Consider the following 24,839-nt stretch of genomic DNA (forward strand, 5'->3'; position numbering starts at 1 on the left):
AAGCAAGGAGGACAGCTGGGGATGCACCTATAGACATATGATCTTAGCTGCTTAAATCTGCTTTGAGAGATGTATGTGATTTCAAAGCACAAATGGTGAATGGGATCTCCATTTTCTTACCATGACACAGGCGTGCTAGGAACAAATATAGTTTTAAAAGAAAGACCCACAACCTTACGATCCCTGAGAGCCATCACTCAGGGAGCTGCCCAAAATAGAAACTGTGTAGTGGGTGCCAGAGGCAGTGAGGCAGCATAACGAGGAAAATGGATGAAAAACAAGTGCTGAGCAACAGAGAGGTATTTTTGTATTAACACTGCCAAATGGATTATTTATACCCTCATCTTCTCCTGTTGGTATGACTGAGCTTTTTAAAGGAAAGTTACAGTCAGTTTCTTCTGGTTATTTAATGTGGCAGATAAGCAGTTTCACCAACCTCTGGCTGCCATCCCATACATATGGATTTCAGGATAACTCTTCAGGAAGGCAGAAAGTGACAGTTTACAAACAGATATTCTGGGAACAGTGGGGCATCAGGACTATCTAGACCGTAAACAGACTTTAAGCAGTAAAACTACATTAAACACTGAAAGTGTGTAACTTCGAGACAAACATCCATGGCATGAAATGCTGGTTAGAGGAACTGGATCCTGGAAAGGAGTGGAGATGACCCAAAGGGTCTTTGCTGTCCAAGGGATGTCAGTGAAAGTTCATGGGAGCTGGGTGCTTTGGCATGAGCACACAGAAGCACTTGGAGAACAGAGAAAAACCCAAAGCAGCTAGGCTGCAGAAACCACCCTGAAAGCTTCAAGGCAAGGTCGTCTCTATCTTGAACAGCAGCATCTGACCAGCAGCACCCACAGAGCTGACACCTACCTGCAGCCCATGCCTGCCTTCATATTCCTCTTTTCCCAAAACCCTGTAGCTCCTCTTCTGCATTACCAAAATCCAGGTGTTACTCCCTGAATTACTGAAACCACCTACAAGGGATGAACAACAGCTTCTGCCTTTTTCTCATTAGGTCTGTTCATGTGTTGGTGGAAAAATGGTCATCCTCAAATGTCCATAAGTGACTATGCAGCTCATGACTGAACTGAACACTTTCAGTCAAACTGAAGTATATATGTATACATAAATAGTATGTATGTATAGATATTTATTTTACAGAATCCTAATAATGGGTTCCTACCACCTCCCACTTCTCCTTTCAAGAACCTCCAGTGCTTGGCTGCCTTTACTATTAGAATAGTTTATTTTCCCTTCAAATTTAACAGAAATCTCCCCTACTGCTTCTTCTTGCACTTTCCCCACTGGAACATCATATATTCCTTCCTCCTTAGAGTATTATTTAAAATATTTTAACAAACACTGTTATCACACCTCCCCTCAGTCTTCTTTTCTCTAGACTAAACATCACCAGTGCCCTCAACTCATAGGACATGATTTTTTAAACCTCTATAATTCTTTTTCTTTGCTTCTGGACTCTGTCCAGTTGGTCGAGATCTTTCTTGGAAGTACAGTGTCCACAGAATCACATCTGAAACTTTACCAATATGTTAAATACTAAAATAGTCACTTTGGACAGCTCATTATACAGTACCCCTGACATTACATCTCACTACTGGATTCGTAGTTTTTAACTACTGGGTTTTTCCCCTTCAGGCTTTCACCAGGGAAAATACAACTTGGGATGTTACTAAGACAGCTGGGGAGAGCATTACAGACTCCCAAGGCAGAAATCTGATGGCTCTGTGTAGAACACGAGGTCAGATGCCAGGGTAGACTTGAGGTGCTACCTCTTACTAGTTTATACAGACTTGATAATGAATTTGCACTCATAGCAATGACTCATAGCGAGGTGCACAATGCTCTAGCACAACTATTTCAGTGAGAGTATTTCTGTTACTATTATAGTACTTTTTGGGTTGTGGGTTTATTCTTTTAAAACTAGAATTACTTCTTGAGCACTAAATTGCTTCTTGATACATTGTTAAAACTTATACCAATAAAAAACCTAAGGAGGAAGAAGTACAAATAAAACTACTTATACACACAAAAGCATATCTGGGACAGATACGCTGTTTTAAAATGGTAATAGTTTCCTAAATTTGTGAGGAGAAAGTTAAGAGTATGAAACAACCATCACCATAACAATCACAGAAAATAGTGCAGTACACGATTTAAGACTGATGTTTAATTATTTGCTGTAATTAAACTTGCTATAATTAAATTAAAGTTGTTTAACTAATAATTTTAAGTATTTAGTGGACTCTGTGGCAGGATCTACAAAAAGTCTTTAGTTACCTTTCTTGAGTACAGAGATCTGCAAAACTTCCTCCATTGCAGGTTTGTTGGTTTGGATTTTTTCCCCCTGTTTGGTATGAAATTTAGCATTTAATTGCACTTTTTAAGTTGGCTTATAATTGCCTACCAACTTTTTCTCAGGGAAGAATCTGACTCATACAATCTGGCATCATCATACCCCCAGGACTGCACGTTTGTCTCAACCAGCCCAGCTCTATAATAAAAGCTTTTAAGGTTTTTGCCTTTCTTGGTTTGTCTTATTCTCCTGACCCATCTCCAAAATTTCCTTCTTTCTGGCAATGCAAGAGTGTGCAAAATCTGCGCAACAATACCCATGTAACCAACCTGCTCTTCCTCACAATATGTAGACTACACAAGATATTACTTGCATCTAATTTTGCAACACTTGGAAAATTACCTACATTTCACATCCTAAAGTGTCTTCATTTGCCCTTGTCAAAAAGGCAGGTCTCTTGAACTTATTCCACCTGTCAGTCAAATTTTTGTAGGCTTTGTACCAAAGCCATTAAGCTGCTTTGTTTTCTCATTCACCATGTGTCTCTTTTCTTCTTGATGTCTGCTACTTTCTTTCTGGTCTTGTCCCCATTTATGGTCTTTTTGGTCTTGGTCACATTTCTAAGTGGAGATTCATGAGGAGCCTGAGTCAGAGTTTAGAATTAGCAAACAGGTGGATTAGTGGACATTGAGGAAAGATGCTTGTGGGAGGGAGAAACATGATACCTGCATTAGTCACACCATTAACATCAATACTCTTTACTAATTGGTTTGTACCAAATTACTCTGGGAGTGGGTTAGATTCCTGGTTTTAAATTGTTGCATACCCTCACATTCTAACTTCATAAACTGGCTCAGTTACATAATGTGAAGTTCATACAAAAAACGCAAAGATCTTCCAAACTTGGAAGCTGCAGAGAGCAACTGCAGTAGGGAACCCACCCAGGTCTTGCACCTAACCCAGGAGACTTGCAATCACACAATCATCTTGTCAGAGGCTGACACGAAGAGTAAGGTTTTAAATTCTTAGCTAAACCTACAGAATCTCTTGAGCAACAAATTTAACAAAAGAGAACTAAGCTGAGTAAGCAAAGAAAAAAAAGGAAAACTTATGTCCTTCAAATTTAATTTGGGGTGCTTACTCCACAGAGAGAAAGGCATCTGTGTTGAACAGGCTGGAGATTAAATTTTCTGTGGTCAGCATTCAGCATCAAGTCTCCTCTGAGAATAAATTTCATCCAAGGAAATGAGGGGCTGCTCAGGAGAATGAAAACCCTAGATACTGTATGTAGAAGGAAGAGAAAAAAGGAACATGTTGCATAGACATCAAAATGGCTTGTGGAGATGGAAGGGCTCAGCACAGTCAGCGCAGAGCTGGAGCAGACTCCTCCAGCAGCACATGTGGGGTGTCCAGCTCCCATCTGACAGTGCTCCCAGGCCAGTATGCCCCCAGTGCTAAAAGTGCATTACTGGAACAACCCTGTCTCTGCTGGTAGCAGCTGAGGACAGGGGGATTGGTGCTGTCTGTGCACCAATCAGACCCTCAGGAAAGGGTTTGGGGCACATCACAGCAGGCTTTCAGCCAGGCTCCCTGGGGATGGGCATCAGTGCTTGGGAACCACTGGCCCACAGCCCCCTATGTGGTTGTTGTCTTGTGCAGGCAAAATGCACACATAGATGATCCACTTCTGGGACAAGAGAGATACTGATAGCTGCTGGTGGTACCTGTGCTAACAAGCTGCTTCAAAGATAGTAAGTGTATCAATAGCAAAAAATTGAAGCCACCCATGAAGAAAGACGTGTCTAAATAACCAAGGATGCCAGCAACACCTTAGGATGAACTGTCAAGCCATTCCACAGCCTGTAATTTTACATTTTTACCCAAATCCTAGATGATAGGGCAGCATAAGCCTTGTTTCCCAGGAGCATTCAGTGGTTTTGCACAGAGCAGCACTGCACTTAATCTGTCATCCAAATTCTTCGTTGTTCTTGGAAAAGTCACCAGAATACCACGGGAGCAGCTGGTCTAATTGCTTCCTTTCTTTACCATCTATGGATGCTTCTGTCAACCTAGCCTCCTTTACTGGACTGGGCTTCTTTACAGCTCCTGACCTTTAGCCTCATGAGAGGGTTTGAGACATCAGCTTCGCTGTCCACTTTCCCCTATAGTTTTTCCACCACTCTCTGCCCATCATGGTCATTCAAAATAGTTACTCTTTTCCCCAACTCACCCTGCTACTCAGGCTAAAGTACTGTTTATCTGAAGAATGGTTTGGAAAGGTTATTTTCTTCTTCAATCAGTCTAGTGTTCTTTTTTTTTTCCTTCAGCTTTCCAGGTATTTTTTTTTGCTTGACAGTTGAGTTTCATGTTAAATTCACTTTTAAATTCCTAGAGCAAAAAATACTTCTTTGGTGCGAAGTAGATATAGCATAGAGATCACCAAAGTCCTATGAGCATCCCACCTCCTTCCTCATTCCTAATATTCTGCATTGTTTTTACCAGTAATCAGTAAGCTAATCTAATCAATATCTGTAATACCTCTGGTAGAATATCACTCCCCACAAAACAGCATTAGAAATAGCAGTAGAATTACTATAGAAATAGCACAGCATTAAGTCATTTGTTGGACACAGAGCACAGTTAAACAGGTACTGTTTTTCCAGACTTCGTAGTGGCCTTAATTAATGACCAGCAATGAAATTTTTATAGTAAAAGTTTTAGTTACCTTAAGCTCTACTTTTCTTTTTAACTCCAAGAGTAGACTTGTTTCAGATCCTCAGTCCAACCACACCATGATCTGAGTCCAGCAGAGAGGATATAGCAGTCCCTTCAGCCAGTGGTAGTGACCCTTCACAATCAGTTGGGATTGGGATGACTACAGCATCCCTCAGTCTTGGTAATTTTATCTGTCCTTTGAATTCCAAGAGAAAAGTGGCGAATCTGTCAGCAGTGCAGATTTCTCAGGCCTTTCTGTACGGCTGGTGAAATTGTGCTTAGGAGATTCTTCTGACAGGAAGGCTGTTGGAAAATGCACAGGACAACTAGAGCATACCCAGCAGGACAGGACTCCCTTTAGCATATTTGAATAGAAACAATATAAATGACAGAAGATAACTGCAACCATTTTTTACTGAGTGCTAGTTAGAAGACTTACATCTGCACTTAGCACCTGAAAGCTATAACAATTGATTTTGTAATGCTGGATCTTTTTTCCCCAAGCAACCACACCAGAACAAGGCAAGTTGATACAAACAGAAGGCATACATTTAAAAAAATAGATAAAAGTCAAAAAGTAAAGAAAAAATAATTAAATATACACTTGTGAAGGAAAGTACTAATCAGAAATACAGTGTCAGTGATCCCATAAAACTCTCCATCTTCACATTTTTCACATATTTAGCTCGATAGCAGGTTGCAAATGAAGGAGAACGCTTGTGAGACAAACCAGCTCTCATACTAACAACACTTTTTCTGGGTATCTAAGAATATAACTGGAAAAATACAAGTTATAAATCTGGCAACATAACTAATTTTATTTTTAGGCAACATACAGTTCCTAAAAACATCAGTGGTAATGGAAATTTCTTTATGAGACCCACCTTTGCCCTTATTTATTACATATGTCAGTGGCTAGAATAAAATCATTTTTCATGGGTTTATTCTATTAAATTGACCTAGAATAGAGTGATTTTAATCTCTGCTCTTTACTGGTAATATTTACAATGCATCACATGGGCTTATCTCCTTATCTCCAATTATCCTTTTGATCCTACTTTTCTAAACATCAATTTCACTTGCCCAATCTCTGTTTCCTGCAGCAACCAAGATTACCATTCCTTCTGCAACATCTCTACAAGGGAAGGATTTGTATTCACAGGAAACACTGCTTCCTAATGGAAAATGGTTTTCCCAGCCACGCTTAGGTAACTGAGGTGCAGCAGCCTGCCAGGCAAAACATGATCTCTTCCATTTGAAATGATCTTTAGGCTAAGCAGATATATACAAAAGTACTAAACAGAGGATCCAAACACAAGACTTTAGTTTCTCTAACTATTATTTCTGAACTCTGCTGAAATTCAGAACTTCATTCCTAGAAATTATCATTGCTCACATTTTAGCAGCAGAATTGGAGCAACTCAAGTTGTGGATGATTTGCAGCTGGATCCCCATGTTTTTTTACAAACAGCTGGACCCTTGTACCCCTCAAACTTTGCAGACTTAAGCTACATCTAAGAAACATGCTCAGTGTTAAGACTGCAGAACCTGCCAGAGATGCAAAATGCCACCTGCAGCATTTACCCGATTTATTTACTTTTATCCCATATTACTTGGTGCAAGGAGAGATGTGTTAATTATCCAAGGTTTGTTCTGGTATCAGAAAACAAAAGAGTGTACACAACTCACACTAGAATGGGGGAAAAAATGAACATTTTCCATTAGCAAATATGAAAACAAGTGCATCTTTTGTTTTCTGTTAGAACAGGATCCAGATCAGGCTAGTTTATATGACATTCCTGGAGGAAGCATGCAGCATGTCTTATCAGATCTAGGAATGAATCTCTGAAACTAACACTTGCCACAAGTGTTAAGAATTCTTTATTCTCTGTACTCCAAGGGATTTTTTCCTAGTTTGCTGGTAAATACTATCTGACAATGTCTGAAATCTAAAATTCTCTGCTTGCAGAGGGATGACACTAAGGATGGCTACATCAGCCTCAGTTATGTGAAAACCTCATCCCCTCCATAGCTGAGTGCCATGCCCAGCTGGCTCCTGTTCTGGCAGCTGACTAGGCTGCCAAGCAGCATTAAGAGGCATTTTGGGTTTTGTCTTGCAAGATCTCTGCACAAGGACTATTCAACACAGAGGCACTACCCCAGTAATCACCCTCTCTAGTCTGTGTTGAAACCATTCCACACCAGCCAAAGTACACTTTAATCAGGATTCACTTCCAGAGCAATCCTGTTAGCTTAATTAAGTCTTCAGCATTCCAAGAAAAGCGGTCGAAAGGAGAGCAATCCTGCAAGCTGGGGGAAGAACCATCTACCCTCAGCTTGCCCCTCCAAAAGAACTGATCTAGGATAACAAAATGCTTCTGCACATAGCAGTAAGACATGAGATGTGTGTCAAGCACAAGAAAAATGGTTATAAAAATTCGACATGACAGATAAACATAGAAGACATTAACAATAGCCAGTTTTTCATAGCCTGTTTAGATCCCTTGGATAAGAGCAGGCACTCGATTAACCAAAAATTCTAGCCAATAGCTGATGTTATTTCAGCATTTTTCAAATGCTTCAACTAGAACCTTGTCAAAATAAATGGTGGATTTGTTCTGTATGTGCTTATATGGCAAGGTTGATCCATGCTGATACTATTACAATGTTGTAAAGCATAAAATCTAGTTAATGGTTTCTGCCAAACCATGAATCAGTTGCAAAATAATGACCTGAAGTATGTTCTTTTTTCCATTCTCTAATATTTCTTCACAGCACAACCCAAACAATTGCTCATAATTAAACTGATTGGAGAAGCAGACACTGGCAGGAAATACACTGCTGGCAGTGTTCCTATAGCACTTCATTGTACTGAATTTAGAACAATTACATCAGTTCCTTTCATTTTGCAGAAAAAGAGGAGGGGAACTGCTTTTTATCTTTTGCTCTCTACAAGCAAAATCAACATTTATCAAATCTCCTGAAGCTGATTTGCTTCTTTTTAATCAACAGCATTAAGTGCATCCCTGCTGCCTTTCCCCACCCTGTTTCACCTTCTTTATGGATGCTTTGTATTATTAGCATCCATCCGGGTATTTTTCTAGGAAAGCATAAGTAGATTAGCTTTTAATAATGGAAGGACAGAAAATGAAGCATATACAACAAGCAAGCAGAGGTACAGACAGAAAATGGAGTCCTCATTTAAAAATAACATGACCTATGACTTCTTCCACATCTATGGAGCAAGAGTTGTGTGCACATGTTGTAGAGTAAAATGACATCCTGCAGCACTGGAGGGAATCTAAAGCCAAATTATGCTCTTGAGCAGACATATCCAGTTCAAACGAAATTTGAACAGAGACAAAGGGTTTGCTGATACCTGTAGAGACAGCCAAAAGAACACTGCATAAACTGTCCCTTCACCTTCACAGTAGTTTTGGGCACCACACTAGTCTTAACTCCCAGCACTCTAGGAACTTTTCTTTCCTGCACAAATCTGAAAGTATTCAACTCCATTTGAGTACTATAGCTCACGGCTCTGCACATAGATAGTAGCCACATTTAAAAGGTGCTTTAGCCAAATGAATGACCTGTATCGCGAGGAATCTCATTTTCAGTTCCCATGGCCACCTTGACAGAACAGGCAAGGATTTATCTTCATTCTACTGGACAGCTCACAAAGTAAGAGGATGGGGTATTCCTACAGCAGTTTCTTGCTCCCAGTGGAACATGTGCAACTTTGGGCTTGCAAAAAGGCCAGTCACAATCTGGCAGTCAGTTAGATACTCATGTATTCAATTAAAGTGCTTTTTCTCTCACACATGCCCAACGATGTAGCACTTCCCATGAGTGGCTGTGAATAGATCTTTGAAGAGGTTCTCACAGAATGAATGTACCTCTGTTTCCCCCAAGTGCTGAATAGAGGGCAAACTTGGTTCAGAAATATAATCTATATTAGTATATTTATAATAAGTAAGATCTATGCATTCATATCTCATTCTTTATCGATGCAGACTTAGAAACAAAATCCAGAGTGCTTTTGGGCAGGGGGATGGGGAGGAAAGTACTTGTGAATAGAGCACTGTGCAAGGAATGAGGAAGATATGGCTTGCAGTGCAGCTTGCCTTAAGAAAATCCCTATGTTTCTTTGCCCTTCTCTTTCATGGTCCTGTCTTGTCTACCTGTATTAACAGCTCCCTGGGAACCATAGCCATGGCTGATGCTCCTCAATTCAGTAGTACTATAAATATCAAATATCACTAAGAATGAGATTTTGTATGTTCTAAAGATGAGGTTATAAGTCACAGAATCAGTGAATTACTGAGGTTGGAAATGGCCTCTGGGGATCATTTAGCCCAGCCCCCCCACTCAGAGGATGGCCAGCTACAACATACCACTCAGGACTATGTTCAATCAGGTTTTTAACATCTCCCAAGAATGGCAACTCTACAGCTTGTCTAGGCAACCTGTTCCAGCATTCAACGTCTTCACAGCAAAAGGTCTCCAAGTATTCTTCCTGTAGTCCAACTTGCACAGGATACCACTCAGAAGAGCCCACCTCCACTCTGCCCCAATCAGATAAACATCACTCTCTCATTTTACAAAAAATACTTCAGTCCCTTCATCCCTATGGTAATTTGCTGGGCTCCCTCTAGTACCTCCGTGTCTTGTACTGGGAAGCCCAGAAGTGGACACAGCACCCCAGATGTGCCCTCACCAGGGCTGAGCAGAGCACAAGGATCCCCTCCCTCAACCTGCTGACAATGCTTTTGCTAGTGCAGCCCAAGGGACTGTTGGTCACTTTTGCCACAAGGACATACTGCTGGCTCACAATCAACCTTGTATCAACCAGGAGCCCCAGATTTCTTCCTGCAAAGCTGCTTCCCAGCTGGTTAGGCCCCAGAATATCCTGGTGCTTGGGGTTATTTCTTCCTAGGTGCAGGGTTTGTACTTCCCTTTGGTGAACATCATGGTTCCTGCCCACTGTTTCTCCAGCTTGTCAAGACCCTCCTGAATGTCAGCAGAACCCTCTGGTGTATCAGCCACTCCTCCCAGCTTTATATAATCTACAGAGCAAGTTGTAGACCCAAATAAACATAATGTGGATTGAACTAGGAGAGGTTTAGACTCAATATTAGGAAAAATTTGTTCACAGAAAGGTTTTTCAAATGTCAGACCAGTCTGTCCAGGGAAGTGGAGGTATTTAAAAGACATGTAGATGTGGCATTTCAGGATGTTGTTTAGTGGTGGACTTGGAAATGCTGAGTTAATGGTTTGAGTCAATTATCTTAGAGAACTTTTTCATCCAAAATCATTCTCTAATTCTTTAACAGAAGCAGAAGTACATTTTGACCTATCCCCCTAATGGATTCTGGTTTCATGGTTTGCACAGTCCCAAAGCTGCTGAGGCCACCTAGACTTGAGGATCACGATCAGGTCACCCATCAGAGGCACAGAGGGGCCACTGTGCAGAAAGGCCATTTGTCTTGTTTGTGCTGCATCATGCCATTCTCAGTCACGAGGATAAATCAATTACACAGGAAAATGAAGGAGAAATAGCAGCTGCTTATTACAGAAGTGCAGCAACTCAGATACAAGTAAAACATCAGCATTTAAATTGTTTTTTCATTTTGTGAACAATCTCCTTTTGCAGTTGATTTTTCTGTAGAAGAAGTAGGATGCCTACTTTCTATTTATAACTTTGCTGGGAAAGATTCAATGTTTTGGTTTTATTAGAACACTGTTAAAACAGAAACATTCCAGAGCCCAAAACTGAAAGATAAATTCATATTCGTGTTTGTGTTTCCCTTGAGCCTGTGTTCCCTAACAGAAACACTTGATGGGCAAAGTGTAGTGTAACTTTTTACTTGTACATTTGTAACTAACACATCCAATGCCTTCTCCAGCAGATAATACCCTATGAGTAAACACTGACATTTAGCTATTTTTGAAATTAATCATAATTTAAATTTCCAGAGAAGCTAGAATGTATTTTCTGACAAGGAGTTAAATTTAGTTTCCTAAACAGACATAATTAAATAATGATGTGTTTGAAAGAGAGGGATATTCTTCTCAGTTTGAGGAGTTGATGAAGACTATTGTGTGCCAAACCAGTTTCCTGATTTGCCAGCAAATTTCCTGAATATTCCCAGCCTAATTGCTTAATCTGCTTCTCTGTTTCCTATCTGCAAAGGTGGCATATTCCTGCTTCCCCTCTTTCCACTCTTCAGATGCAAAATGGTAAGAGCAGAGTAGCACTCTAAAGAGGTTACAGTTACCAGAACAAGGGATCAGCAGTGACACAGTCACCATATGTTTGTATTTAGGACCCTACTTAAGAGGGCTGCACACTTCTGCCCTGGAGATGGCTTTGGTACATGCTACCTTTAGAAACCAAATGTATTTGAGCATTTGCTCTTTGGACCATGTTGTTCATAGTAGTTCTAATTTCACCAAGAGGTGTTTTTCTGCTCTCCCATCTCATCTGCTTTTTAATTTCCAACATCTCTTTGTAACAAAACTGGGATAACATGATATCTCTAACATAAGAGAAAGTTTGGAAGTACACAGAATACTTACCCCATTCTAAATCAACTGCTTGTTGGCCTTAGGGGAAAAAAAAAAAAAGAGACAAGAAAGAAGTGTTTCAGTACTTTCTGGATTCCATTCTCCAGGTGAACTATATGCTAGGAAGAGATATATATGAACAGGAAAATGCACCCTAAGGCAAACCATTAAAGTTAGACTTGCACCTACCTGGGATTTTTCAAAGTACTCCTATATATTGACTTTTGCATTCTCACATTGCTCTTTACTTCTTGGTTTCATTCACCATATATTCAACAGAAGTACCAAATAGTCTCACACAATTTTTCCACCCAGAACCATGAAATCCAGGAACAAAAAAACAACCCCCTCTGAGCAAGAAATGCCATCACTATTCTGCCAGCTTGGCTTGTCATCACTGTCAATACAGCTTTAGTGATAGAGGAAAAGTGCTGGCAGACTGCCATAACCACTTCACCAAACCAGACAACAAAGAGTTAGAGATTTGAGAGGATAGTCACCATCAGAAGTGCTGGAAACAGAACATGTTTTGTTATACTAGTGTTTATTGGAAGCATAGCATCACCAAAGCATTTCTGAGGCAAACCAAGACTAGCCAGGAAACTATCCCATATGGTATTTTTCATATTTCCAGTAACTTGACCTTTTTTTTTTTAACTACAAAATGATCACCAACACAAGAGCTTTATACTGGCTTCTTACAGAACTGTGTCAAAAATACCAGCCTAAGAAATGCCCCAATATCATCCAGTCTGATACTCTATCTTGCTTCTTTACACCATTTTGCAGCATCCCTCTAAGTAACCCCCCCCCCCAAGTTGTATCGGCTTGAAGAAGCACTGTTCACCTCCTGCTATACTGCCAGAAAAAAGCCCTGCCACAGAATAGCTCTTGCAAGATACATTAAATCTGAGACTCCTTGGGTTTTTTTGGCCAGTCTCCCCTCCTGAAATACTAAGTGAAGAGTAACCTGGACAGAAAACACAACTAAACACTGACTTTAAAAAAAAATAAAATTAAATGGAACTTGATTTTTAGCCAACTTTCTCCAGGCTTGATCAAGTCAGTCCTAAACTAGCCCTCCACCCCAATGCTCAGAGCCAGGAAAACAGCTTTGTGCTGCAGTACTTGTTGCTCACACTTTAATTGACGTGTCTCTTGGCTATTCCTACTTGAATTGCACACTTACTTCACATTTTAATTAGGAACTGTGCTTTAATTTGCTTTTTCTTTGCAATGACATTTTATCACTCTGATAGAGCATCCTCGGACAGGATTGGAACCGAGACAAAACCTTTTGTCTACAGGCACATGGATTTCAGCCTTATTTCTGCTATTCTAAGAGGCATGATTAAATTATACTATAATTTTTTCTGACATGCATTATTAGCTAGATCTTGCCAGCAATAGACACAGCTGGTGCTCCAGTCTGAGACTACAGATGTGAGTTTGCACAGCACGATTTATGACAAAAATGTTTTCTTGCAAGTTAATATCACAACTCAGTGATATCTTCTCCTCACGGATTTTAATCCAGCTGGTTTTATCTCCAACTGTACCTTCCAAACTGTGTATACATCCAAATGATTTCAGTTTGATAAGCTGAGGCAGTTAATTGAAAAAAAAAAACCACAAAAAAACCCCCCCAAAAAACCCAAAACACCACCAACCTGCAAAACTGAACTCTCCAAATCATCACTTGATGTTAACACAGCTGCCTAAAATATTGCCCATCCAACAGGTGCTTCTGAATGTTTTCCACATTTTAAACAATGACAGCCTGCATAATCATTGCACAATTAAATATTTTTTTTCAGAGTTTTTATTTTCTTTTTTTAACATTCAAATGAGATCATTGTACCTGAGTTCAAACTCCCTCAACCTCATTTGAGATGAAAATATTTGCTTTTATTTATGTAGTATTGGAGACCACATCTTATACCCTAGAGTTCAATAACACAGCATTCAGGGCCAGAGACTGACTAATAATATATAAAGACTCCTTGAAAAGACATTCCTAGACCCAGTAGGCCATATGTCTAAGACAAGGAAGAACTTCCTTAATCTCTGCCATTTTGATTGAAAAACTCAACTCCAGCTGGTAATACCCCTTTTTAATTTACATTTTGCTATTTAGGAAATTCCTGACTAATGGTTTACTTCTATTAGTGTTTCACAAAAGCATGGGCTAGCAGGGGGAAATACACCCTCTTTATCACAGCTGTAGCAGAAGCCTTGTTCTCACTAAACCAGGCCACCAAGCAGCTGCCTGCCCCCCGTGCCAGCCCTCCCCATAGACAGACCACAGACATATTTTGTTACTCTCAGTCACCAGGAGATCAGTTTCCCCCAGTTTAAGGCATCTCTCCTGCAATGGGGGGAAGAGGTTGGTTGTGGCAGCCTAATGCCCCTCTGGCCACCTACTGCCTAACTGAGAATTTGGGCTGGTACTGACCAGGGTTATTTTATTGGATGAGATCACTGCAACATTTTTGGAGAGTCATGCGCATATCATTGGAAACAGAGTGGGACCTCAGAGGACAAAGGAGCTTTCTCACGTGGAAATCTTTAAAGCTATCAAATATTAAGTGCTCGTTCAAGGGCTGAAGTTTCCACTGGTAACTAAGAAGAGCTTTTCTGTTAGTGAGAGCTATATTAAAATTCTTTTGCATCATTAAGAATAAAATCCTCCTCAAAAATCTAAAAAGATTTAGTAAGTCCTGATAAGCCAGAGGGCATAGAGGGGCAGGAAAATCAAAAAAAAAAGAGAGAAATAAATGCCCTGAATTGCGTGGAGATAAAAGATTATTAAAGATAATTTCTTCATTAGTTCATCTCTCAGGTAAACACAGTATGTGCATAAAAAAGAAATCCTGTGCAGAAGTCTGTGTTGGTGAGGTGACCATTTCAATGGACTGAAAGGTTTCCCAGTGTCTGAAATTGCTGTGGTCAGGCTCACGCTCTTCCCAAGCATCAGCAGAACTAATGAGGCATCACCTCCTGACAGTCACCGCCAGGTCTCTCGGGTGAGGAGGCAGCTGTGCCTGCACAGGGACCATAACCAAGAGGTTCAGCCCAAGTTCAGGAGCTGGGGGTTGCACACTCTCCTCACCATCTGGCCACAGGAAGCATCACTTTGCCTTTTGTTACAGAGCCACACATATAGGCTGAAAAATTCAGTTTGCTCATTTTAATAGGAAATGCTGCAGATATGGTGTACAGTTCAGAACAACTGTATCAAGTATTTGTAAATATACTCTGCAAGGAAAAAACAATAACAATGCATGGAAACAGCCTTCGCTGCTAGCGTCTTGCCTTCCTTAGGCTTGCTTAGCTTATTTGTTGTTTGTTTATTACATCTCATTGTATTTTTACAGAAGATATTACATTTGCTTTAAAATGAATATTTATGTTTTATCCTTCAGTTCAAATATACCAAACTGTGCTCTGGATTAACTGGTGACTGAATGGATAGCTATTCAAAGAAATAGTTACTTAATTATTTTTATTTTTCTTCATTCCAGAAAGGGCTATTAATGCATGGTCACACTCAATTGTGCTTATTTAGAATGCAAATAGGAAAAAATAAAACCACCAAAAAACAACACCCCAACAACAAAAAAACCAACCAGCAGTTGGTTCACATGAAAGTAATGAATAGGTCATGTCTTTTGGAAAAACCCCTTTCTGTTATCTTCCTCTGATCCATAGGACACTTGAAAAGAGGAGAAACACTGCAACATGGTATTATTTTCAAGGACTTCAGTGTTTTTAATGGTTTAGGTCTTGAGGATGTGCATGGTCTGCCAGTGTCCCATGAAAGACGCGTTCACTTCCATTGGTGCCACTGGATCCCCGGAGGACGAACGATTTGGGAACTCAAAGGAAACATGATTTGCAGCTGCCTCACAGAGATAGATGTGACAGGGAGCAACACAGAAACACACTGCTTGTACCTGTGTTTGCTGCCAAAGGAACCCAGGAATGCTCAAAATCTCCTGAAGTATGAAAGTGATAACATGACTGGATTCTCCACCCATCTTACGTGGTTTGCATTTCCTGAATGGAACTAGAAATGGTGCTAAATTATATGATGGCCCATGCTTTGCACATCCCTAAAATACATTTAACGCAACAAAAGGGTTTGTAAGTCGTAAAAGCTAGCAGAAGAACTTCCAAACCACTCAAGAAAATCCCATTCCAGAATAAACTCACTAATTTGAGGTGGGATTCATTCTACTTGAATTAGCCATTTAAAGGTTAGTTGGCCAAGGCTGAGCTAGTCACTGTGGGATCCCCAGCATCAGTGGAAAGCAATGCACACCTCCCAAGAGGCATGATGAATCACAGAAACACAGTGATGCTTTTTTCCAGAGCACCCTTCCAACACTGTGCACTTCAGGAACTTCTGAGCCAGCATTTACAGCTTTGTGTTAAAACCTGTCAAGGGCTCCACTGCAGAATTCTTTGCTCTGTTAAAACTGACCACCTTCACCTATGCTGTCTTCCCTAGCTTTCAACATGCTATTTACCCTCAGTAAGACCTTTCTTCTGATCCCATAATGCTTACTTCTTTGAGAACTTGTTGGGGTTTTTTTTGCAAAGCCATGTGGTCAATCTCAACCCTTGTCCACACTAATTGATTTTTGCAAGGACATCCATGCAACTTCCAAGGCATGACTTCTCTCCAAAAGCTAAGACAACTCTTCCACTGTATATTTATTCAGGTTTCTACTAATATCTCATTTACGATTGCTTCTATCATTTTTCCAAGTCTAAACTCATCAGCAGTTTCCATGAGCTTACCAATACCTTTTAATAAAAAGCATCCATTATATATTAGACACTTTTTAATCCTCTCATGCTCACATGAGACAAGAGGACTCCAGATAGCAGCTTAGCTACTTCAGCCTTTGGTGAAGCCTGCCTACTCCCTTTACCTTCTTTCATTGTTTTGGTCTATAAAGCTTCAAATCAGTGTTGCTGAAAGTCACATCCCCTCTTCTGATCAGCAAACTTTGAGTTTCCCAATATTTTGGTATCTATAAGCCTATTTTTCTCATCCTCAGTTTGAACTGACTTGTGTCCTGTCCTATGCTTTGATCATTGGCTTTTAAATATAGAGATATTTCTTTATCATATGAACTCTGTGCCTTTAAAAATAGCCCAGACACTAAAAACTCTTCCATAGATCATTAGGTCCCCATTATTCTGATTAAAGAAGAGAAAGATCCTAGAGGTCTTTTCCAACTTAAATTATTCTATGATTCCATGACTTGGAAGAGTCATAGAATCAAGCCTCAAAAAGACAAAAAAAAAATTAATGGTGTTGGATATTTTTCAAAATGTTGTAAAGATCATCATGACCCCCACAAAAAGCTCCACATCAGCTTTCCCTGTCAGAACAGAACTATTACCACTCAGTCTCCTCCTCCCAGAGGAATAAAAATTATTGGAGATGCTGACAGGGCCTGATTTATGGGTTTGGGTTCTTACTCATACTCAATCATCCAAGTTTTAAGAACACATCTATTAACACTCTCATACTTACTCAGCCAGAATTCCAGCTAAGTTACACAATTCACCTTTATCATGCTTTCTTCAACCTTCAAATACAAAAGCACAGTTAGAGCACCCCAAGCTGCAATTCAGACTATTTGAAAAATTTCAGTTCAGAAGAACTACTTAACCATGAAAAAATAACCCCCAAGCCTCCTTTAGCTTCAGGTCAGATACCACTTAATTTGCAACAGCCAAACTCTGAACAAGTCTTAACAGAAGGACTTAAAAATACCTCAACACTATCAGCCAGTAGCAGCATTTTCATGCAAGTTATGTAGAATTTAAGGTGCTGCTTCATCCACTATTTCTGAAAAGCTCCCTTTTCCTCTGCAATGTTCCTCTTTCTGAGAAATAGAAATTCTTTTTTATACAGAGATGAGTAACCTACCTGCATTTAACCTACCAACACTACTGGAAAAAAAAGCAAGAAACCAAGCCAACCATCTCTCCCACCTCCATGTCTGCAAACAGGTTATTCAAATTCAGCAGAAAGAACTATTAGGGAAGCCCATTTTATTTGTTCTATAAAATTCCACTCACCTTACACGAGGATATAAACCTCCAAACATCATCACTCCCTTCTATAGCCCACAGTCAGAGCAAACATCTAGCTAAATGCCTCTGGTCTAGGATGAGCTCGGGTGATACCACACAACCTAAGAACTGGAAACACCTGGAAGCAGTTAGGGCAGCTGTACTGAGATGCAGCAAATGAGGCAATGCTGATTTTCCATCCCTGTGGTTATTTACAAAATGTTAATTTTGTATCTTCTTTACACATAGAAACATATCTAGTGCTACAGCCCCTCTCTCGGTGCTGACAGTCCTGTTGGTCCTACGGCAGACATCAGCAGCCACTAGTTCAAATTCTGCTGCTGACTATGGTATGGCATAGCTGCTTGCATCAGAGTTTATTTTTAAGAAATACTTTAATTTTTAAATTAAGATTGCATATAACCTCATCCCTATGCTTTTGTGAAGAGATGTGCTGGAGGCAAAGCCTGGATTACTGTCATCTATTACATTAACCCGTAAGTAAGAGGCTAACAATAAACTGTAAACAAAGCTGAGGATGCCTAGGCCAGGAATCTAATAGTGAATCATCTGCAGATTTCAGAAAATTCTGTGGACACTTTCCCAGTTCGAAGGCAGTAAAACAGAAAGGCAGAAAGCTGAATATGACTGAAAAAGTACAGGAGCCTAGAACTGAGCCAGCTTTTCCAAGTGCTAAATATACATTATTCACTTAACAATATCATTCTCATAGCCATAGGCTTTCCAATCCTGCTTCTCTCCCCATCACCTCTTCTTCACTGTGCAGGAGAATCACAGAGTATATACAGAGTCTAGGCCACACTAAATTGTCTTCTACTTATGGTCATCCAACAGGTTGGGTGAATTTATGATCAACTCCTGTTGTTAAAAGGAAGGTAATAAAAGGGAGAAAATGCATCTCTGATGACAAGGTTACGTGGAAACTTATGCCGCTGAATAAGGTGGGGATGTGGTTGTGGAACTGGTCCTCCCTCTCTCATTTATGCTGGTACCAAAAAAAGAAAGGCTTTTTAAATATAGGAAGATGGAAATCGAATACCACTTCTTTCTTTACAAAATCAGTTCACTAAAACTGAGCTACCTATCACTTATTGGTAAGTGCACAATATGCCTTTTTCATGACATTCTGCTAATTCATCCTTGGGTCACAGATGTACAGAGCATCCAGTGTTTATTTTCAGACTTTTGTCAGTATAATCTTTGTAACACAGGGAACAGAATTTTGGAAAGTCTCTTAGTTTTGGGAGTTCTTAGTGTCAAACTAAAGTAGTTAAATAATTTTTGGAAGAAGTTAATTAAGTAAGATATAACATCTGGAGACAGATTTAGGGTTTCAACAGATTTCCTAATCCTATTTAATTTACTATTAATTGGATTTCCAATAATGGATGATTTTCTCCATACAATAAATGAACTTCCCCACTTTTCCAGTTCCATCCTCCCCTGTTTTGCAATCACCAACAAGCCACAGTAATCTACCTCATCCTTAGGTTCTTTTAGCTGGCATTGGATTTCTCAATGGCTGGACACAGCTCTAATATTTTTGTAAAGTTACAATGTAGCAGTACAAAAAAAAAATTCCATACAGTTGCATAATTAATGAAGCATTATAAATATATTTAAGCTAAGACCACAATATACAAGGTGCTTCAGGTACATGCCAACACTACTTGAAGTGTGGCAGTGTGTGGAGTGAGCTGCTCTGTACATTTATGATACAAGGAACTGAACTATGTACATATTCTTGGCAGAGGAGTTAGATTTGTCATCCCTATGCCCTCCACCATCAGTCTTATGGTTACAAAATGCACCAAGAATGTCACAGCGGGCACCACCTCTTCCTACAGCCCCTCTCCATGCAAGTGCCTAAATCCTATCCTTTTCCTTTCTCCTGCTTACAAGTAGAGATGCTTCAGTGATCACCTCTAAATGTAAACAACTATGCAAGGGTGTTGGGGGTTCCAAAAAGTACTGAAGTCATCCTGATCTATTTGAGTGTTCTAGGAAGGCAATCACTGGACGAATAGCAGCAACAGAAGTGAAAAATGGAAAGATAAAGCACCACAGCAGAGACCGACATGTTAGTAATCACTAAACACATGTGCCAATTCCCAAGACACAGCAGGACTGGTTAGTGATAATTTTCCACAAACCCTTGTTCAACTCTGTGTTGGAGAAAACCCTGACTCAAATGGATTTTGATTGATTCAATTATCTTTCAAGTATTATTTTGTTTATCTGTTTCTTATAAACTGATCGTGTGAGTCAACTTGTGAGTCTGCAGTAAGCTCTTGTGACAACTCAGAAAATATCACCTGAGTAATACTGCCAGTAAGCATTAGCAGCAAATGCAGCTATCACCAATACCTGCATGTGATAAATTGAGCTTCTGTTTCATTGTCAGCATGTTGCAGGACCAACCATAAACCAGTCCTCCCCTAAAATTCCTCTGCTAAATGTACGTCTTTTTCTGATATATGAACAGTCAGGTTTAGACTATTTGGTCTGCATGTTGGCCAAATTCTACCAGAGTTTTCTCATATTATCAAAGGACATTTGAAATTTCTAGGGATTCTGTCACTACTTACCACAGCACCTATCCAGCCATGCTACAGAACTCCCATTTGAAACTACATCTTTTTTCCAATTAAATTGAACTATTAGTCCTGTCAAAGAATCCTTGAATGGCTAAAATGTTTCATTGACTAATAGAGCAAGTGAATTACTCTTTATGCCTTTCAGACATGGTATATAAATGACAGAAGTTTAATAAGGAGAAAAAATTGTTGACACACAATAACTACATATCATTTCATGTGATTCGATATGTGCAATTTAGTGTTTTGTTAAACAAACACAGTAGCTAACCAAAATCTGATTGCTGATAATGGGAAATAACATTAAAGCCTGTGTTCCTATGGTAATTATTGGTTATCTGAAATGGTATATGCCCTAAAATATAACACAGAAAATTACCTTCCTGTGAAATAAGAAATACAATAGAAATAAAGTCAAGGGACATGTTTATTTCAGAGCTTTCTGCAAGCAAAATTGCTTTGATACAAAATGAGTTCAATGATACAGTGCTACCATCCACTCAAGCAAAAGAAAACCTCACATTTACATGAATGCACTTTATATTGATATTCTTACAGAATATATCCAGAATGTGTCTGGCCTCATTGAAAGCAATGGCACAGAAATGCTACAAGGTATTGGAGTATCATATTATTGGCGAGTGCTTAATTAACTCTGTGAGTTCTCTGAGAAATGCTGTATAAATAAGGGTACTGTGAATGTGGGTTTGTATTACTTAGTAGTTTTGATGTACATCCTTTAGTGTTTGCTTAGTTAGCTCAAAACGTGTAATTGTGTCTTTTGGCTTTTAGTATTCTCTTTTTCTTTTTTAAAGAAAAATCATGAGGTATCCTTTACTGTTAACTAATGACATAGTGAAATAGGCCTATTTTATTGAGATTGCAGAGACTTACTGTACATTCAGTACACTGTACATTCGGCAATTATTTTTAGTGTACTTTCTACATGTTACTGTGTACAACTGTTAGTTTACATTAGAACTCTTTCTCTTTCTCACAGGATATGGCAAAACCAAAAACAAATCTGACAAAAATTATACACATAAAATAAGAAGACAAATACACAAATAAGGCCATCTGCAGAATTAAAAATCCACCTCTTGCGATATTTCACAATAATTTCTACATAATATTTTACATCTTATGAACTTAAATATTTAATGCAAAAGGAAAAGACTTTTGTGGAGCCAATCATATTATCTCTTCAAGGACTTGTCCAATTTGCTGGCCAGTGGCCTTCTCTGGGGGGTTGGAATTTTTGAAGGCTTGGCTGATCCTGGCCGAGAACCTGCTCGGGGTGTCGGTCTGCTTGTAGCAGGAACAGTCTCTGACATATCTGAGCACACAGACTGGATTTCTGAAATGTCAAAGTCAGATGCGTCACTGCCTCGGCGGCTACTTGACCTGCTGCCAGCCTTGCTTCCTGCTCGGCTACCAGGTCTGCTTGGAGTTCTTCTGGTTTCTGGAAAGAGAGAAGCTAACCATCAGTATTAAAGGTAAGGTTGGAAAAGATGTGCAGGTCTTTCCTAGGTCTTTAGCAAACCCAAAAATTCCTTATTGCACAAACTAAACTTTAGACCTCTGCCAGGCAAGTTAAATGATGCTGTATCTCACACTAAACAGAAGGAAATTCAAGATCAAACACTGATACATAGTTGATTTGTCACTAGCACATCTCATTAAAAATGTGTTATCCTGGTTTTCCTGACTTACTAGACATGCATTGTACCTTCACTCAACAGTCAGAGCCTTTCTTTCCCCTGCCATTTTCTCAGCTATGAATTGAAAAAAAAATTAGTATCTGGCCTCTTCATTCTATCATGATTTCTCAGTATATGCACCTTGGAAATGCAAATTAGCATCCCAATTTTTAAATGTGTACCCCTCTTTTTAAAAAAAAATCAAGCTCACACAGTTGAAAGCTGCAACTAAACAAGGGCAGAGTATACATTCTCCCAAACAAAGGGCTGAGTAAATGAGCCCTCAGTAAGCCTGCTAAAGTAAAAGCCTGCCCAGACAACGCGCCATGAAGAAAAAACCACAACAAAGAATCTTAAACAGAAAATCATTAATGTGGTTTTTCAGAATTTTCCAATTACTTATTAAGTATTTTTGATCTTCACAAATCTGGTTCCTTGCATGTGTGAAGAACTAAAATATTAGGTGGCTCATTTTTTAAAATCACCTGTAATTTAAAAGACATGTACTCTTTGATCAGGATTTCCCACTGCTGCTGATTATGCTTTGCAGAGCCTAAGATGAGAGGAAAAGCCAGTAGAGCTATCTTCTGTTCTAATCATCCATCCTTCTCCCTTATACAGAGCTGCTGTGAGGATCCTGGAAGAGCACAGCCTCACTGCTTTCTATTTTCATATACTGATTTAAAAATCTGTATGGGCTATTCCATTAATAAGGTCACCTACAGCTGCTCCCTGTAGTTCTTTCAAAAGAAATGGACGAGTAATGATTAAGTGAACCCTTTGCTCCATCACAGTTGAGCATAACTTGAATACTGTGAAGAACTGGACCCTTTCTTTTTAAGTAAATGCTTCTGCCCCAGTTCCTCAGGCAGATACATTGGAGATCCCACTGTCAAGAAGATTGCAGTTACAAATTTGCACATCCAGAGCTGAACATAGCTGCTGTGCAACCATGTGAACGGAGGACCATTACCCTGACTATGTGCACCCTCAGTAATGGGCAGACAGTAGGACCTTCACTCCTTCCCACTCTTCTGACATCTCCATCAAACCCTGATGTGACTCTAAGTATTCAGGTGGAAAACAAAGCAAGTGCTAGATCAAGCTCTAAAGTCAAGACACTCACCTGCAAACTGAGCTCTGACTCTGGTAGCTGCTGTTGACAGGATGCCACTGTCTTCTCCAGATTGGAAACCCTTCCCTGATAGATATCCTGGCAGCCTAAGCTTACTTCCTTGAATTGGTGTTCCCTATGCAAAGCAAAACACAATAAACAAATGTTGTTTTCAGCTGAAGATCAGGACTGGTCATAGGTGGTACATAGCTTAGAATATGATCATCGTAACATTCACTGTAAATCTGAAATACTAGTTTGAGCCACTATGGACATTTTTCGTGATGTGAAGTTTTGAATGTTCCTTCAGCAGTTTGTATTTGAAGTAGCCAAATATAAAAGACCAAAGAAAAATTATTTTAAAAGCTTGTTTAAAATTTTGTTTGTATCATAATGCATATAAAGAAAGAAAAAAGCTACCTTCTTATAATTAGTCAGGCACATAAGATTAGTTGATGGTACATCTTGAGGTTTTATGTCTGCATAGCTTGACTTTCCACCATTCAGACTGTGGCTATAGGCGATGAATACATTTGTTTTGCCTTCAAATTATTTTTATATTTGAAACAAGGCTACCAAATTTCAAAAACCTTTTGCTAAGAAAAAAACCCAAAACAAACAAAAAAATCAATCCCTCAAAAATACAACCAGAAAAAAGGGCATAGGACTAATTAAAAAAGTTTCAGTTGTCATTATCTGTCTTATATTGTCTGCAATTTCTCTACTCTACAGTCTTACCCTGCCTGCTTTCTTTTTTCTGAAATAAAATGTCTTGATTTACAATCTGTCCCAAATCAAAAAATTTCTTTCAAAACCACAAGAATTAAATCCTCATATCTCAAAATGCATATAACACACTAAATAAAATGTATGCAAATTGGAGAAAAACTAGAGTATTCACAGTAATTAGCAGAAAAATACTAAGTAAATATCCAAAATATAAAACCAGACCATGAAGTGTGTTCTGTGCCTTTGATCCCCATACCATAGTAGGTAGAATTAGGTACTGAAAACCAAAATCCAGAGGAGTGTGTTGGGAGCTGCCTTGAGCTAAGAACCAAGCAGAGGCCTGGCTCTGGCAGAGCTTTCCCGGCAGAGCTTTCCTGGCAGCTGCCAGCTCAGACCATGTCTGGTGCAGCTGAACAAAAGAACACTGAGATGCTAGGGAACAGACAATCTGCTGGCTTCAACAGTGGTCACAAATGTTAAACTTTCTTTAAAGCCAAATACAATGCTTGACGTTCAGCTAGACACACCTTGGGTATCTCTCTGTTATAAAGGCACTGCTTGGGAGGATAAGGAGAAAGGGAACACTTTCTATTACCTCCACTGGAACTGCTGCACTCTGGGCAAGGCATTGGGGTAGAATCACTGGTGTGAAAAGGAAAATAAGCCTGTTCTTTAGTTTTGCCCTAAGCCCAAATGCATAAAAAAATATAAACTTATAAAATAAATAACGGCTCTCTCAGGCAGAAAATGCTGCAGAATGCCTCAGAAATCCACTGCAACTTACCCCACCCTGACCGTTCCATTTATAATCTTAAACCACGGTTGTTTACATAAAAGAAACTCACCGAAACTACTGGCAGTTGTAAGAGCAGATAAGAAATACAGTGCCCCCATTTGAAATCAGGCCAACTGCTTTCCTGTCATTGTAATCCAATGAAAACAACACCTTCCCATGTCTATAAACTCTTTAAAGTACCATC

General features: G+C 39.5%; 1 protein-coding gene across 14 annotated transcripts in view; it reads right to left on the bottom strand.

Moving 5' to 3' along the window:
- Positions 1-20,725: 20,725 nt before the first annotated feature.
- DST (dystonin) overlaps positions 20,726-24,839 on the bottom strand; it is a 307,129-nt gene continuing 303,015 nt past the window's right edge. For all 14 annotated transcript variants that reach the window (XM_051777805.1, XM_051777809.1, XM_051777812.1 and 11 more), the window contains 2 exons: positions 23,143-23,266; positions 20,726-21,778 (listed from right to left, as the gene is read on the bottom strand). In XM_051777805.1, coding sequence (XP_051633765.1) covers positions 21,513-21,778; positions 23,143-23,266 — 390 coding nt within the window. In that variant the 3' untranslated portion in view covers positions 20,726-21,512. The remainder of the gene's footprint in view (positions 21,779-23,142; positions 23,267-24,839) is intronic.

This window comes from Manacus candei, unplaced genomic scaffold (assembly GCF_025592945.1).
Source record: "Manacus candei isolate 608988 ecotype Guabito, Panama unplaced genomic scaffold, ASM2559294v1 h1tg000011l, whole genome shotgun sequence".
NCBI lineage: Eukaryota > Metazoa > Chordata > Aves > Passeriformes > Pipridae > Manacus > Manacus candei.